Source organism: Lepisosteus oculatus, chromosome 2, assembly GCF_040954835.1.
Source record: "Lepisosteus oculatus isolate fLepOcu1 chromosome 2, fLepOcu1.hap2, whole genome shotgun sequence".
Lineage (NCBI taxonomy): Eukaryota > Metazoa > Chordata > Actinopteri > Semionotiformes > Lepisosteidae > Lepisosteus > Lepisosteus oculatus.
In genome coordinates this window covers 5,288,598-5,306,709 of record NC_090697.1, presented here as the reverse complement: position 1 = coordinate 5,306,709, position 18,112 = coordinate 5,288,598, and the positions used below count along the sequence as shown (strand labels likewise).

Sequence of the window (18,112 nt, the reverse complement as noted above, 5' to 3'; positions counted from 1 at the left end):
ATGTTTCTCTAATCCCAGAGTATCTGTCACAGTGCAGTAGGAAGTGCACCTCTGTCTCTATTTCTCCCCGCTGGCAGTGGGAGCACAGCCTGTCCTTTCTGGGCAGCCAGGTCTGCCTGTGTCGCCCAGTTTCTATGACCAGGCTGTGGTCACTGAGCCTGTACTTCGTCTGGGAAAAACTAAGGTTGCTGCTGGAAGAGGTGTTAGTGGGGCCAGCAGGGGACACTCACCCTGTGGTCCATGTGGGTCCTAATGCCCCAGTATAGTGACAGGGACACTATACTGTAAACAGGCACCGTCCTTCGGATGAGATGTAAAACCGAGGTCCTGACTCTATAACCCTGGTGTACTGGCCAAATTTCCCATTGGCCCTTACCAATCATGGCCTCCTAATAATCCCCACCTATGAATTGGCTTCATTACTCTGCTCTCCTCCCCACTGATAGCTGATGTGTGGGGAGCGTTCTGGCGCACTATGGCTGCTGTCACATCATCCAGGTGGGGCTGCACACTGGTGGTGGTGGAGGGGATCCCCATTATCTGTAAAGCGCTTTGAGTGGAGTGTCCAGAAAAGCGCTATATAAGCGTAAGCAATTATTATTATTATTAGGGTCTGTTTCCACTCGCTCACTCCCGCCCGCCGGTTTCCGCGATAGGACCCTCTGGTGACTTACCGACTCTCGAGACGTTTATTAGGATTACTCTTATTAATCATACTGGGTCAATTGCAACGGACTTCCCGGCTGGACTCCTGTTAGTATGCTGCTTTCAGTTCGTTGCAATTGACCCACTGGGTCGATGTCTTAGTCACAAAACCAAACAAAATGATCTAACACTGCGCCCCTTTAATGTCTCCAAGACGGAAATGCAGTATTGCTCATTAAGAACCTGGAAAATAACAAAGAAAAAAACCCCAAAACAAAATTGATGGATGGAAAAATCTGCATTTCTGGATACCTGTTCTATTTTGTATTATTTGTTCTTAAAAATTTGGAAAAAACACTTTCAGAACAGCAATCACGTCAATAGCAAAAAAAAATAAGGGGTGCTTGACATGGACACAGGTGGACTCGTAAGCTTAGTACAAGAGGATAGAGAGTCAGGGTGTAACAGGTTTTTTTATGAGGAATTACGTTTCTGAGGAGTTGAACAATAAAGTAGAGTTGTATTGTATCATATCCTTCCCAGCTCTCCTCTCAACCAGGTTAGTATGGGGGCACTATACAGGTGGGGAGCTGCGTCAGCATGCGTAGGCTGCAAAGGAACAAGTAATAGGTTTATTCCATGCTGAAAAAAAAAGAAGAAAGAAAACACAACGTTTCAGCCGTGGAGCCTTCTTCAGGTGTGAGAGAGACAGGGCAGTAGGCAAAGGTAATGTAGCAGGAGAACAAAAGCTGGGAGAGAGGAGGAGCGAGAGGCGGGAGCAGGGGACAGACAGAGAGGCCAATCAGGAGGTGTGAAGTCAGAATAGGTGTAGAGAGGTGTGAAATGAAACCTCCAATGAATGGAGAACAGTAGTCTGTCCTGAAGAGAAGGGGGAAGGTGTGATCCTAGCTGCAGGATAATTTTGGTTTCTGTAGTCTTTCTGATGTATAAATTCGGAAAACTGTGTTCTTTGAGAACACAGACGGACATTTACAACAAAGACATATTATAAAATATTTACATATACTGTAAACATATTGAGCATTATTGGGAGACAGACTCACTGTTCCTCAGGCTGTGACAGATCACATACTGGGCTACCAGTTCAACTGAGTTCCTTCCTCCCTCTCCCAGTAGGACTGGGACCTGTTGTGATTCTGGCAGGTGTGGGAACTCTGGGATTAGATTTCTGAATTTAGGGAAGAATGTTTCTCTAATCCTACAGTATCTGTCACAGTGCAGTAGGAAGTGCTTGTCTCTCACACTGTCACAGTCTCTCCTGTCTCTCTCACACTCACTCAGTCTCAGCGTCCCTGTCTCTCTCTCTCACTCAGTCTCAGTGTCTCTCTCTCTCTCTCTCTCACTCAGTCTCAGTGTCCCTGTCTCTCTCTCACTCAGTCTCAGTGTCCCTGTCTCTCTCTCTCACTCAGTCTCAGTGTCTCTCTCTCTCAGTCTCAGTGTCCCTGTCTCTCTCTCTCTCTTAGTCTCAGTGTCTCTCTCTCTCTCTCTCTCACTCAGTCTGAGTGTCCCTGTCTCTCTCTCTCACTTAGTCTCAGTGTCTCTCTCTCTCTCTCACTCAGTCTGAGTGTCCCTGTCTCTCTCTCACTCAGTCTCAGTGTCCCTGTCTCTCTCTCTCACTTAGTCTGAGTGTCTCTCTCTCTCTCTCTCTCACTCAGTCTGAGTGTCCCTGTCTCTCTCTCACTCAGTCTCAGTGTCCCTGTCTCTCTCTCTCACTCAGTCTCAGTGTCCCTGTCTCTCTCGCTCCGTGATGGGCTACCCGAGCACTGAGGTACAGCAGCCCCTGCAGGACCGCAGGAGGCTCCTGGATGAAGTGGAGCTGATACAGCAGACAGTGGGATAACCTGTTTCCAGAGCACATCTGGAAGAACACTGTCCGTGAAGCGTGGCAGATTCCTGGACCGGACCGGACTGCTCCCTGGTCTTGGGACTGGACTCCCCCTGCATCACCCTGCCTCCATGGACGTGCTGCGACTGCCACACTGCCTCTCCCAGTCCTACAGAAATGTGGGCTCCTGTCCTGAAGTTTTTTTTAATGTGTACTAGGGGGAATTTAAACATGTGGTCTGACTACACGACAGTGTAGTTACAGGCAAAGATTTACTGTGTCCAGTAATCTCACACCAAATCAATACAAAAATTCCAAACAAAAAGTTAAAAATATCTTTACTTCGTTCAAAAGGTCTCATCATACATTTTTCAGTCTGTTTGGTAGATTGCATATCTTTAAATCAATAGTAAAACATGCACTTATGGAACACAGAACAAAACTCCCCAAAATACAATGGTTTAAGTGAATGATTAAAACAATTAACACTATAAAATCTTAACATACATACTTAACCAATAATAAGGTTTTGAGAACAGAGTACAAAGAAAAAGAATAAACACAAGATCACTTCAAAGATGGAAGCAGCTAATACTTAATCTTTCTTCCTCTTAGTTAAATCACAGGACGCAATGATGGCAGACACAGCAAACTAGCGCAACTACTTGAAATAAAGCATGAAAGGCAATAATAACACTCTGATATAGATTCATTTTTCCAGTTTTTGTACACCTTTTTTAACACAAAAGCATGCTTAACAGGACGCCTGGTTTAGACATTTACTTCTGCACAGTTGTGATAAATGCAAATGGAGTTTATTCCGGTTGCATTAATGGAAAAATGAAAAAGGACTCAATGTAAAAATTAAAATATCCTATATTGTTTGTCAACAACATGCTGACTAATTAGGTATTTAGCCACATCTTTAAATAATATAGGTGTAAACACACTCTTCTGTTCAGAAAACAGCACAATTAAGACATACGCATTATAGGTCTATGGGCGAGGTGAAAATGTCACCCCACCTCTTTGGGTTGGCTTGGCTGTAGTTATTTCCACATGGAAAGGCAAAGAAACTGATCTCTTGGCATCTCAGTGTATCGCAGAGCTCTGTAAGATAAATTTAGTACAATACTTTCCAGTGACACCCAGGATGCCTTCGAGGATTCTGTTTGAACTATTTTTAAATCATGACAATTCGCATTCTTTCAAGCGGTCCACCTGTGGTATAAAACACTCTTTCACAAGTGTGTTTGCACTTCAGAATTCTTGGGACATCCTTTATTTTAAAGAAATGGCAGTTTCTTTCCAGTACAATCCCTTCAGTTCCTGAAGGACTGTCAGGGAGCTCCCTGGAAATGACACGACCTTGAATTGAAAGTATAAACAGAATTGCGCGTTAAGTGAGGTAATGAGAACTCTGTCACGAAAACAAAACAACTGTAAACGACAGCAGCATTAACAATGTGAGGTTAAGAATACGTTTTCGTTACGCAAGTAAAGTTTTAACAGATGAGAAAATGAGCTGTGATCACACACATTCACATAAATTAGGAATCAGTTGTTTTGCATGCATAATTTAGGACTCGAGGTTACAATCCTCAAGATTGTAATGCCTCAGCCCAAGGCAGTATTGAGGATTGAGGGCTCTCCAGCAGAGAAAACTCAAGAATTCATTTCTGTGGCAGTGTTTGATTTGCAGGCCTTCAGCCATCATGACATGGTTCCACTGAGAATTATTACTTCTTCAAAAGCGACAGCACTCTATGACTTTCTTGTGCATGTGTGGTTGACAAGTGCCAGACAAGAGTTCAGGTACCTGAAGACTGTAACTTGCCAGCACAGACATGAATGCTGTCGTTTTTTTGTATGTATTTTTAGAATGAAATGATGAATTACTTTTGTATATGTTTGTTTTACCCACTCACAAATCACATACTTCTCACTTCCTTTTAAAATCCTATGTAAAAAAAAAACAACAGAAATGAGCAAATCATTTTTGTCTAGTCTGTGAGGACAGAAAAACTCCCTTTCGATTGTTACGTTTACACAAAAAAATCTCACAGAACTGATGTCAGAACATTGACTTCATTTACATTAAACAAGTAGATTCATTTATCTCTTTAACAGTACTTCAAAGATGGACACTAGAAATATGTCTCAAATGTACATTCTAAAAGATCTTTCAGGCAATGAACACATGAAGGTAATTCGTCACACGAAACTCACTGCATATTATCATTTTTCAGACGATAACATTTATATAGGTACTGCAATTCAATGTTCTAACCTTATGCATTTCTAGTATAGAAAATAAGCAATTTCATATTGCCTCAGTCTCAGGAAGGATTATGGGATCCATTTAGGATCAAACGGCAAATGCTGCCTCTGAAATGTCATTGGTTAAAAAACAGCTTGGCTGGTTTGAAGTTAACGATCAGTTTAGCACTCCCCAATGTTTTGTTCGGGTCAATTTCAGTAATGGTTGCCTTCTGCTTTTAAGAGCATATAAATGCTCATCAAAAAGAATAAAGAAAAAGTCGATACAACTTGGTGTGTTAAAAATACTTTCTTCACTAAGGAAGTATTTCAGAACACACATTTTCAATTACTGTACATGTTAAAAGTTGTCCCTTAGCCAATTTCCATGACGATGGTAAGACCTAAAAGTAGAGGACAGTGTGCTCGGACCATGGATACATGCACTGAACTGAAATGCCCCACAAAGAAATAATCTGGCCAACAACCACACATGACAGACATGGTTATAGGATTATACAACATTAATTTGCTAAGTAACTGAAATTATGTAAATAAGTGAGGCTGTTCTTAAATTGGACCAGGATCAACTGCTTTTCAATAAATCTTTGTGTTTACAAACCAATAAAGAAAAAAAAAACACAAATGTAATTTTGAAGATTTTTAGGGGTGGTTCTTTCTTCAGAATTTGTAGTCCAAAGATGACTTCCTTTATAGGAACAGCCGAGGCTTGTGCAAATGTGTGTTAATATTAAACCCAATACAAAACAACCTTTTTTCCCCAGCAGTAGTCGGCAGTCGAGTTCTCAGTGTTTTTATCTCAGTGCCGTGTTTACAGAACTATTGCTTATAATACAGTGCCTGTATTGATCCTCTGTGTACAACGATTACTGGAACTGATTGTAAGACATGCTTGCTAAGCATATTCTGTTGTACAACCTCGATTGATTACAGCTTTTGTAAGGTGATCAACTGTAATCACAGAGCCAACTTGCATTTACATTGCATAGAAAAGCAGACTGAACGTCGGCCTACTGCAGAGAAATATATACAAGATTTTCTTCGCAGTAATTATTTAACACTCAGCACGACTCTCAGTCACCGGTTGTTACGATATAGATTCTAACGCCTCTCCCTTGTAAATCTGCCCTCAGAAGCAGTTTATGAAAAGCATCAAGCAGCAAACAATCCGACAAGTATGAAGAAGACTGAGTTCTTGGATCTGGTGTCCATCTTTGCATTTAACAGCACTTAAAGTGGCCCATGCAGCGTATGTTGACCGGCTGGAATTCTTGTGCTTAAGATCTCTTATATGGTGTATAAGGTGTCCCAGCACCTTCTCAGACAAAACTGTTTTTCATTCTATTATAAAAATAATTCTCCAGATCCCTCTCCCCCTGGTGTGCTTTTTTACGCTGTGCTCCTGCATGGCAAGAAGGAAATGGGTCTAGCGATAAGACCTGACATTACTAAAGAAGGACGGATGGCGAAAATCAAGTGCTCAAATTAAGCGAAAAACATCTTCATTCCTTCTGCAAGGACTTTTTAAAAATTATTTCCACTAGCAGACGTTGAAGTCACCATACTCTTGGTCCTGAAATGCCGCTTAAGTCGAGTTTCCAGATAACTTACATAATGTGCAAACGCCTTGAAAATAGTGGTGATTTCGACACCTCAGGAGATCACGTCATACAATAAGTGATTTGGAATGAAAGGCAGATGAGGAAGTGGCTCAAAAGAGGAGAGCAGTCACAACGACCATTGGGATGTTTCTCTTAGTGTACGCGTGAATGGTACTAAGTGCTTTCTGGCAGTTTTGAAATAACGACACTGTCGAAATGATGTCACTTTCTGCTGCCCACTTGTACGCTTACATTCAAAGAATTCCAGGTCAGCATCACTTACAGCTAGGTACAAACAAGTATCATGTCTTTGGTCGCATCAAAGTGTTTTGTGTAATATTTGGTTCTTGACTGCGAGCAGCAGAAACGAGACTCGCACTTTCGAAAAACAAATGCACTATTTCTTAAAATTTTCCCAAATCCACCTCTGCTGTTCCTAAGCCCGTGGCTTCTTCCACAGGCGGTTAGCTGCTTGAAGCTTTGAGCATTGAGCACCTTTTTTCCAAAAGCACGCATTCCCTCGTTCAGACCTCAGCCGCAACACTTCAAAGAGGCTGGTTTCGTCAAAGGACACCGGCCTCGGCTACGCGCGCCGAACCTGCGGAGCCGGGAGCATGCTGAACCAAAAGGACACTGCAACGGATACTTTTAACGAGAACATTACAGAGATTGTCAATTCCTCTTGTGTGGCGTTTCACGGATATGCACCATTCCTTCAAAAGTTTCCCCAGGTTTTCCTACAAAGCAGTTTTAAAAAGATATTGTATATATATAGGCTTCTGTAGAAATATATAGGTATATATATATGCATATTATAAACATATTTAGCACTTAATTCCAATGCGTCTCTGTGTGTGTCCAGGCGTGTGCGTGTCTCACACGGCCGACTCGTGGTCCGTCTTCTCTCCCCCGGCGCCCTCGACCGGGAAGGCGCCGTTGGGCTTGGCGCCCAGCATTTTCTCCGCCGTGTCTCCCGCCGCCTCCTGCTGCTGCCTCCTCTTCCTGCGCTCCGCCCAGGGGATGAAGCACAGCACCGCGCCCCCGATGAGCGGGGGGATGCCCGCCAGGTAGAAGGCCACGTCGTAGGAGCCCAGCCGGTCGCGGAGGAAGCCTGCCGGGAGACGACGGGAATCAGGGCGGGGAGACCATCGCAGCCAAGCGCGCCGGCTACATCACACCTTGCTCAGCTGCACAGTCCCACCCTTCCTGGCCTTAAGGATAGGCAGAGGGATGTCAGCTCCCGGCCTGGACATGTGGGGGCTTTAACTGCTGTATTTTGTACGTGAGGTAAAACCCAGAACTTGTGACTGGAAACAGAACGCACATACTCGATTGAAGCACCTTCTCAGATCGAGCAAAGGCTTCAGTCATCTAATGAAGGTGGGCTGGAATGAAAACCTGCAGGTAATAATAATAATAATAAACTTTATTTGATATAACGCCTTTAAAGGTAGCTTCTCAAAGCGCTTTAGAGAATGTCGACAACGATAAATACAAAGAATATTGTAACGCTTACGGCCGACAGGCACTGTGTAAGAGCCGGCGTACCAGAGCAGGTGACGTCACCGCCCTTCCCTGTAATAGCAGGACTACAGCTACTGGGCTGTGGAGAGATCTCTCTTTGGCTCACCGGGCTGGGTCCCTGCTGAGAGACGGGGGAGTCCCGGGTTTGAGCCCCCAACGGTGGGGGGCCGACCTAATGCGGCAAGGGCGCCCGCCTGAGCCCCTGTTGCGTTACAATACACAAGATACAAGACAAGCCCAACACACAGAGGTGTGTGTGGGGCAGCAGGACTGGGACTAGAAATCACTGCTCTACGCCTTCGTCTGATAACGACAGTTCCTGACAGTCCTTGTTGGCTCTTCTTATTCCGCGGTCTGATTTTTCTTTTTGTTTTTGAATTCCGTTCGCCTGCCTGGACGGGTGCAGCATCTGTCAGGGATGGCGGACCGTCGGCCCACAGGCAGAGCCCTGCCGGCTGAGAGTTTCACCGCACCCCCGCACGGTGAAGACCCTGCCTCTAGGCAAATGGCTGCAAATGTTGCAGCGCCGAAGCCTGTTTTTCAACCTGCGTTAGCAGGCATCGGGCGCAAAAAATTTTGACTTTTCTAAAAGCCTTCAGCGTCACGAGAAAAAAGAGCACCGCAAGACACCCTGTCGGTTCAATTTGGGCACAGTCTCTTCAGGTCCCGCCCGGCCACCGCCCGAATCAGGAGCCGCAGGCTGAAGCGTACGAATGACGCGGATCCAGCTAACTTCGCCAGCGCCTCCATCACCGCGGGAGCCTCCGCACTGCTGATCCTGTTTTTTTAACAGTCACACACTGTTACACTGGACCCTGCTGGCGTGGTGCCTTGGCAATAATCTCTCCCTCTTCACATCAGCGGGGCGGCTACAGAGATGGTGAGCAGCTTCACGTTCCTGGGTCCCTTCATGACTAATGACTGAACGCGGTCCCAGCATGTAACTGGAGCTACAGAGAAGGCACAACATTTGGTCTATCTTCAACCGTCCTTACCGCATTTCACAGGTGCGCTACTGAGCGTGTGCTCACGCGTGGGGTGACAGTGGGGTTCGGCAGCAGCTCGTTGTCCGAGCGGAAGGCGTTACAGGGGGTGATCAGGTTAGCCCAGTCCATCACTGGAGTACAGCTCCCCTCTATTTCAGACATTTTTATAACACGCTGTCTCAGGAAGGCTGGGGGTATTACTGAGGATAACAATCATCCCGGTTTCTCAATTGTCTCTCCCCTGCCCTCTGGGAAGCGTTATAGGAGCATAGAGGCACAACCCTTCAGATTCAGAGACAGTCTCTTCCCACAGATTTACTTCCCGTCAGATTACTGAACTCTACCCCTTAAACTGACTGTTTTTTTTATTTTTCCCCTCACACTGCTTAACTGACTTTTCTTGAAGTTGTGTACTATTTACCTTGTTATTGCTGGTGTTGATGTTTTGGTGTTTCCCCATGTCTTTGTCTAGGAGCTGTGTCACAGAGGAAGGCTTCTTCCCCGGTTCACCACTAGAGGGCCCTACCGCCACCAAGGCAGCCCTCTAAATTGTCTACAGTATATGTAAAAATTTTATGATATGTGTTTGTTGTAAATGTCTGTAATATGTCTGTAGATTTTATTTTACTTTTATTTTTGCTTTGTTTCGTGTTCATTTTATTATTTTTATTTGTTTTGGCAACACTGATTGTACCCATCGGTCATGCTAATAAAGCACCTTGAATTGAATTGAATCTAAATGGTCTCCAGCACCCCCCGAGTTTCTAATTAAGAACCCTATATTATATTCTCACACGACTTCCCTTTGTTTGTCTTAGAACCCCCGATATCAGCAGGAAAGCTACGGCGCGCTCTTTCATCTCTAAAACCCTTAGAGAATCTTTCTAGAATTTCCTAAACTCAGCTACATGGAATAAATAAAATCTCACTTACTGTAGCTGAACAAATCCAGTTTAGGATTGTAGGAGCATCAGAGTGATTCAGCAGTAAATTTTCATCCACTGACAGACAGCTGATTGGATGAGAATAAAGGAGAAGGAAACCTACACTGACTTTCCTCTTGGAGGCACTGATGCACTAGGACTTTTTGCTGCTTTTTACTCTAGGCGTAAGGAATGTAGGACAAGTGAGAAAAACTGAATCGGTTATCTCATTATATTAGAAAATTAATGAGAAGTGCATTTAAAACCAAGAAAGTGGGCCCCTTCTTTGCACAGTGCACTGTACGAAACCCATCCATGTTGTTGAAGCTGATACTCCGACGTCTTTCTCAAGAAAAGTCTAACTACCAAATCCGCTAGATGAGACACATGGCCAGCTCTCCTTTAAGCCTTTTCTTATGATTAAATGGTTGAACAGAGACAACCCATTAACACGGTATTATTCTGCACTGTAAATAAGCTTTAGAGCATTCTTCTCTTATTCAGTAAACCACAATGCCCTAGCCACAGTAAAAACCTGTCTTGTTAAGGACAGTGTTGTTTAGTTACAATAATAGGAGACTGCAGCTGGAGCAGTGATCGGGCTCTTAGACAGCTAGATTACCGTTAACACGCCCCCTCATGTCATCAGTGGGAGGACGCCACCCGGCCTGAGCTTCTTGCTGCAGGAGACCCTGGGTCCCAGTGGTACAGTGCCAACATCGCCCCGGTCTGAGCGTTCTTCTCTTATCTGCTCTTAATCCATGAACTAATTCTTAATCCAAAGATACGCCTTACCTTATAGGGTTACCTCCTACCATTTAGGAATGAATCTTTCGCGTGGAACCTTACCAAAAAGCCCTTGAACATGAAATAGACCGTATTAATATGCTCTGTAAGAATATTGCAGCTGTGGGAGTTCTCTGAACACGTGGCAAGTCAGATAAGACCTACAATACCTGCTAGGCCTACAGTACGACCTCTTAATCCTGGCCGCCTCCTAGAGTCCTGCTGACTACAGATGATCATCTAGTTGAGCTCTAATTATCGCTTCCATAAATACACGTGTGCCTGAAGTCCGGCCAGTTGTACGTCGTTTTTCCTGGATCAGTATTCTAGCTCATTTGAAGGATTTGTGTTCGATGAGCAATTCTTCGGTCAAGGGGGACTGCTGCAGCGTTTCCTGAAATACCACTGGTGGGAGAGCATCTGCCCTGGAGATTTACCTGAAGTGCCTCTAGTATTTGTACTTGTAGTACCTGCCTCTTCTATCCTAATATTACCTGAATCGGAGCTGAGGCATGTTCAGCACTTCTTCCCTGATAAACATGAGTGAAATATTAATTTAATACGTTGTCTGTTTCCCTTTCAACATCTGAAGGTTTCCCATCATTATTATCTGAGAGTTTATTGTCCTTTACTGTTTTTGTTGTAATACCTGTCTCAGGACTTAATACTTGATTTTCATTAGTTTAGCGTCCATCGTATATTTATTTCCTAGTGTTCCTAGCCTTTCTAGTATGTTTGTACTTGTGCTTGTAACTAAAGATAATCAGTTTATAAAGCTTTTTTCATTCTTTATTTCCAATCTGAAAAAAGTATTTCTGTGGATGATAAACAGAGTCTTCATTTCTTGAAGCTTGTTTCTGTTCACAAGAGCTCACATTACATGGCCCAGTCGTAAAGTGAACACAGACGTATTGTTATTATTATTATTTGCATTTCGTACTTTACAAGAGTAGATTTCATTGAATCTGTGACACGTTAGATATTCATGTTGTGTGATCTGGGAGGTATTATGTAGTTCAGGTGGGGAGCTGCGTCAGCATGCGTAGGCTGCAAAGGAACAAGTAAAGGTTTATTCCCTGCTGGAAAGGGAAGAAAGGAAACACATTTCTAACACACCCGAAGAGAGCTCTACAGCTGAAACGTTGTGTTTCCTTTCTTCTCTTTTCAGCAGGGAATTAACCTGTACCTGTTCGCTGGGAGGTATTATGTTCTGCTCGGGATTGACTGGAAAACTTCAGCAGGACCGTTGTGTGCCAGCAGATGGCAGTATAAACACTCACAAAAGAATCTCTTCCACCTCCACTGCACTGCGCTGTCTCCGCACTGTGTCTCTCTGCACAGCTGTTTAAAAGCCTGGGGTCCTGGCCTCACCTGCAATGGGGGGTCCCACAGTCATGGGGACAGACATCATGCCCAGGAGGAAGCCGATGGCCTGGGAGACGTTCTGAGAGCCCACCAGCTCGAAGGCGATGGGAGCCATTATGCAGATGAAGCAGCCATCGAAGAGACCCATGAGCAGGCAGACGGCGATCAGGCCCCCGAAGATGTCACACAGGGGGATCATCATGGACATCAAGCCGATCACCACAAACGAGGAAACCTACACCCCCAGGGGGAAAAGGACAGGGGCTTTCACTTCTGAGCCTGGAGGCCTGGTTAGTTCTCACCAGCTCACTTTGGTTAACTCAGAAAGGCCGCTGTCCCTGGGGCAACGCGCCGGCTACACAAGCAACAGGCCTGCTGATACAGAAAGGCCTTCCTGCCTTCAGTCACCAGTAGGATTTTCACTCATCTTAAGGGCGCTTCACAACACACTCATGCTTGTAATAATCCTTAAAAAATGAATATGAAGACTAATGAAGGAGAGAAAAAGCAAGCTTTACATAGTAGAGCCCATTTTTTCTCATGAGTCTCTCAGGTCTACTTATAAAAGCTTACTGTGTGAAAGAGGCTTAAATCTCGGCAAGGTAGGGGAATAAAGATACGAATACAGCAAAGTTCATGCTCGGCATAAGCAAGAGACACCAGCAGATTCACTGCACAACTTGGAGGTGGTCCACTTACAGCAGGTTCGAGCGCGAAGCCAAGTCAGTGCAAGCAGCAGGAAAGCAAGAAGAGGTAATTAAATGCTGAAAAGCAGAAAGAAGAGAAACACACAGGGTCTTGTCTGCGGGATGTTCTTCTGGTGTGCCTCACAGACAAAACCTGCTTTTTTCCTCCTTCTTTCTGCATTCCAGCATGGAATGAACTTTCGGGAGGTTTTCTGGTCCTTCATCATGAGTAAGACAGCGCATTTAGCAAAGCAGTGCAAGTGATCAAACAGCCTGAGCTCAGCCCCAGGGCGTGTAAAATGAGGTCTATCAGAGTACGAGGTTATTCCTGGGCAGCACCTACCTGAAGGTAAACTTTATTGACGCCAGGCACGTAGTCAGCAACCCTGCCAAAGATCAGGCGGCCCACTCCTGACGTGATGCCAATGCACATGAGCAGGACCTCTTTATTGGCGTCTTTGCCGAACTTTTCCTCCACATGCTTCATCTGTGGGGCGAAGGACACGAGAAACAGCCGTCAAGGCAGTGACCAAAACTGTTCCCTTCCGCTGGGCTTAAAAAGGAAATAAGTCGCCTCTCGTGTTCCTGTAGGGCAACCTCACAATCAATCCAAGTTTAGTGATCCTCATTAACTGAAACACTTGTTTTGTGTGTAGTCTACGAACACGCCCGGCGCTTTTTTTCTTATGAGTGTGGAGTGGCCAACACAGCTTTTGGGGGGCAGCTAAGCACCTGGTTTAGGATAACAATACAAGGGATTGAATTGCACAAGGGGGAGGGTCTCAGAGAGAAGGGTCAGGCCTCAGGAGAAAGATTCACTCCGGGAGAAATCAAACCTTTCAGTTCCTCGTGTATTTAGGCGACAGGAGCCAGTGGCACATCTAGTGGTGAAATGGCGTTAACTGTACAGCTGTGTAACAGGCATAATGAGATCTATTTTACTACATTTCAGCAGCAAATGATCTAAATAGCGATCTATAAGGCAGCAGTGTGGAACTGTGGTTCGGGCGCTGGACTCCAGACCAGAGTGCTGTGGATCTGTTCTGAGTGTAAACTTGCTGGTGTACCCTTGAGCAAGGTGTGTCGCTGTTGATCCTGACAAAGGAGTCCAAGCTGTCATTGTATACTTCAATTGACTGAGCTGGTCAAACAAAGCAATGAAAAACATACTGCTACCTACTGTATAAGATCCCTACAACATTCAATGAAAAATCAAAAAGAAAAATGACATTAACATCTCCGAATAACCATGAACAATCTGCAATCAGAGATGTAGAGGGCCTCCATGCTACACACAATACAGGTTGTGTGAAGTTTCAGAAGAGCTCTGTAGTGCAACTGCATGCAGCCCATCAAGCTTTTTACAGTGAAGTGACATTAAAGCACATTTTAACTGAAACAACTAAAATAATCCTGAAAAGCAAAACTGAAAGAAAACCTTCTAATGTAAATAGTTAGGTTGCACAATCCCTGTTTTTTTTAATGTTATTTTAGTATTGCAAGAAAAAAGGCATTAACAATTTTCTGCACGACACTCAGCAGGCCTCAAACTCATAATGAATGACTTAGAAACATGTTCTGTGCTTCATAAAAATGCGACTGCTTTTACTCAGAATACTTTCCTTCACTAATCTAAACCAGGAATATTTGGCTCCGGGGAGAAAAATACAAGACCCTTTTAAAGTTTATATTAATGCCTATACCATTTTTATATTGTCTAAATGATTGATCTAATACAGGGAATACAGAGCAAAGCAAAATATCATACTTGTTTGGATTAAAACTCCTTTTGTCACTATTCCACAGAGCACAAAGTAGCACCTAAGATACGACATCTCTTTGTTCTGAAAAACTTTTAAAGTTTTCTTGATTTTCCGGTTTTTATTGCTTGTTTTTTTAGAGGTTTAAACTAAAATATTATTATTAATAAAATCAGAGAAGGTTAGTGTTGCATTTGTTTATACGGTTAAAAAATGTAAATGTTTAAATAAAAAATGACAAAATCCCCCATGTGTCGACAGAATGTCAGAGGGAATGCGTCAGAGGGACTATTTATGATGAACGCAGTGTTTGGCCAGAATATCACGTTGTGTGTCACGTCCACCCACAAACTCACCCTTCGACGCGACTGAACGAGTTGTACTTTTTTTTTCCAGGAGATCAAGAACCCACCATTCGGTTGACACAAAAAAGGACCAAATAAAACCTGTGCACAGCCTGCATCTCAGATCTTTATTTATGCCGGTGGTGTCCTGTTTCTGCATTGATTGCTCAGCTCTGAATGCCACTTTCCGTTAAAAACCAGCCCAAGTCATTAAACACCTCAACAACAACCAAAAGCACACCATGTACGTGCTATATTTAGGTCAAAGAATCAAAGGTCTCTCCAAACCGAGTGTCCCTCATTTTACCTCTCCCCCCCACGATTACTCTGGCTTTTCTGTCCTTTTACAGGAAAGCCACGGCTCGGATTCTAAAACAAGCAAAATCCAACATCACACATATTAGCAGCTCTCGGTAACAGAGTAATTACCTCCTTCCACTGATTTTTAGACCTTAACTTTCCACAACTTCTCCAAGACTTTGCTCACCAGATCTTACATTCTGAGATGGTCTTAATTTCGATCTCCTCCGCTTGAAATCTCTGCATTCTTCCTCTCTTTCTCCCTCACACCTGAGGCTCTTCAGCGAATTCACCGTTGTAGCTTTCTTCTAGCTCTCAGTGGGAAAAACCTACTTAATAAATCCGTGTGTGTCGAACAGGCCTGACAGACGACTGTAGCGCTTTCTCATCTTCAGGTGATGACCTGGCATCAAATGCAATTGTTTACGTTTCTTGATGACGGAAGATCTTGAGGGTCTCACTGTACCATGGCAAAGGCAGAACATCCACCTAACTTCATCCATTTTTAAAAATTAAACCATTTTTTGAATTAATGAGTAATTCAAAGTCATCTTGGAATGGGAAAAATAAAACAAGCCACAATAATAGCAAAATCAATCCACAAAGTAGCGTAACTATGCATGATCATATTATCTCAGTTTTATTGGATCTGTCTCGCACTTGTCTTTTAAGAAAACATACAGTCACCTGACAAACACGGGTTTCCTGCTGAAATTCTCTCATCTACACATTTTCTATGCATAGACACGACAGTTCCTAGGGTTCTTCTCCAAAAACCTCACCAAAAGGTACTGGGGGATAAGTGTAGCTGTCACGGTCACCATCCTCTCCCTCAGAGGGCGCTCCAACCTCCCCACGTGAGTCCGCTTAAATACCTGCATTATTTCCTGGTGTGCCTTGTTTTAGTTTCCCTATTTAAGTTTACTCCTTCCTGCCTTCGGCGCTCAGCTCTGATTCACGGTAGCTCAATGGCCGGCCTAGTGCCAGGTCGCCCCACGTCTGTGGCCACAGGCCTGTTAATGCTCCCCGACCCACTGAGCCCGGGGCTTGGATTCTCGTCTCGTAGGTGTTCCTGTTTGTCCGCGTCTCCTGATGGGTCTCCCGGCCATGGACTTAAGGACTGCTTCCTGGCTTCCCTTTGGACTGCCCTGGATACGTTTGCCTACGGATTTTCCCTGCACGTCTGCACGAACCTCCCTGCTTCACTGTGAGCACCAATAAACCCCGTGTGTCTTTTCTGAACTCTGTCTCTGGTCCTTTTTCCAGAATCGCTGCCTCCCATAGGGTCTAAACCAACCCGGCTCCCGTGACAGTAGCCCATTTCAATTCCCTCTGAGCCTTTGTTGTAGTTTACGGACAGCGAGGCAAGAGGGTGTTTTCTCAAGGAAAAACTCTCAAGGAAGATAGCCTCTCTATTGTCACGATATTAGTCCCCCCCTCCTTAAGGGTGCTCCAGCCCTTTCACTTGAGACTTTATTCTGTGCACCTGATTCCCATTCCCAGCCCACCTTAAAAGCCAGGCGCTGACGCTCATCCGGGCTCTGCATCTGATTTCCGTATCGTGCGAGTCCGGGACCTGGAAGCGCCTGGTCCCGTTAAGGTTTTAACCTCCGTTCCCGTTCCTGTTCCCCGTCCGCCGGTTCCGACCCGGCCTTCGTGGTTTTTAATTCTTTGTTCTGATGGATCTCCTGATTTTGGACTTACCCTTGTGTTTTGGATATTCCCTAAGGACTTCTCTTTTGGATTGTTCGCCTCGGCCACACCTCCCCGTGCACCAGCGCACTTTGGACACGCCCCCCTGTCTTCAGCCCCGTTTTCCTGCATGACGTTTCCCCAGTGTTTCCCCACTCCGTCGGACTGTGTCGTCCGCATAGGGTCCGGAAAGAACTGTTCGTTACATCTATAGAAACACACTGATCTACAGGCTGAGTTTTGTGGTTTAAACCAGTCCCCAGTGAAAGAACAACATCTTGAAGGCTCCACTAAATAGTGCCTTTGAAACACTATGTTTTCTATGGATTACATAATCACAGCTCATTTCATGAGAAACAACAGGATGCAGAAAAGCAACAGATTTGTATTTTACCACAATAAAATGCAGCCTTATTAATGAATCGTGTGCTCTTCAAAAGCATTTCCAACCACACACATAAATCACAGAAGAGTTTAGTGGTATCTGCACTGCTGATCAGAAACACAACGTGAATACCAGCTCAGTTTGTAATAATAATTTTCCCACATATTTTAAACTGTGACATGAAAGTGCTTATTGTATTTTCCTGTCAGTGTAGAAGACTGTGAATCTAAATAGTATTTAGTGATCTTATATTTTTTTATTATTTGTCTTTTCACCAAATCCTAAAAAGTGTTCAACACCAGAGCATTTTCAGGACATATTCAACATTTTTTCAGGCCAAAGCAGGTCTTGAAAGCTTTGCAATATTTCAGATTACTTATCTGCAAAAAGGACTGGGATTAGTTTTGTGTGTGTCCTTTTGTTAGGTCACTTCCATAAACACAGAAGAAAAACAAAGCAACCAACTGCTTCAATGTCCAATAATGCTGAATGTTAGGTTTTACTTCGCTAAATTGGTCACATGCTTTAAACCAGCAACAACAATGACGGAGAATACAGACTTTCAGAATTTACTCACCCCTCACGCAAGATGAAGTCTCAGACTTCAGGCAATATGCCTTCACAGTAATGTATCCAAGTATTGAATCCCTGCATTACAAATCTTCAGGGGCAGTGACAAAGTCACCCCAGCGGATTTCAGAACAAACAGTGAAACACCACATAGAAGACAGAAGTAGAAATTACGTGGGCTGAAACTGAGAATAGGAGGCACTATATACCCAAAGGGTTGTTGGAGAATGGAACGAGCTACCCAGCCATGTTGCTGAAGCTGATACAGTGGTTTCCTACAAGAAACAGCTGGATGAGATCCATGGATCAATCACCTACTGACTACCAAAGCCAATAACCAGAGTACAGATGAGACATGAATGCTCCAGCTGGGGTGATGTAATTAGTGGCGTGCCACAGGGACCTGTATTAGGGCCACT

The 18,112-nt window shown here is 44.2% G+C and overlaps 1 protein-coding gene and 1 long non-coding RNA gene across 2 annotated transcripts in view; one reads left to right on the top strand and one right to left on the bottom strand.

Moving 5' to 3' along the window:
* Positions 1-2,812: 2,812 nt before the first annotated feature.
* Positions 2,813-18,112, bottom strand: part of slc16a10 (solute carrier family 16 member 10) — an 83,169-nt gene continuing 67,869 nt past the window's right edge. The window contains exons 4-6 of the mRNA XM_006626240.3: positions 12,986-13,129; positions 11,963-12,191; positions 2,813-7,483 (exon numbers count right to left, since the gene is read on the bottom strand). Coding sequence (XP_006626303.1) covers positions 7,248-7,483; positions 11,963-12,191; positions 12,986-13,129 — 609 coding nt within the window. The 3' untranslated portion in view covers positions 2,813-7,247. The remainder of the gene's footprint in view (positions 7,484-11,962; positions 12,192-12,985; positions 13,130-18,112) is intronic.
* On the top strand, positions 7,972-9,616 carry LOC138241906 (uncharacterized). Its single transcript, XR_011191198.1, has 2 exons — positions 7,972-8,776; positions 9,355-9,616. It is a non-coding gene; the product is annotated as an uncharacterized lncRNA (long non-coding RNA).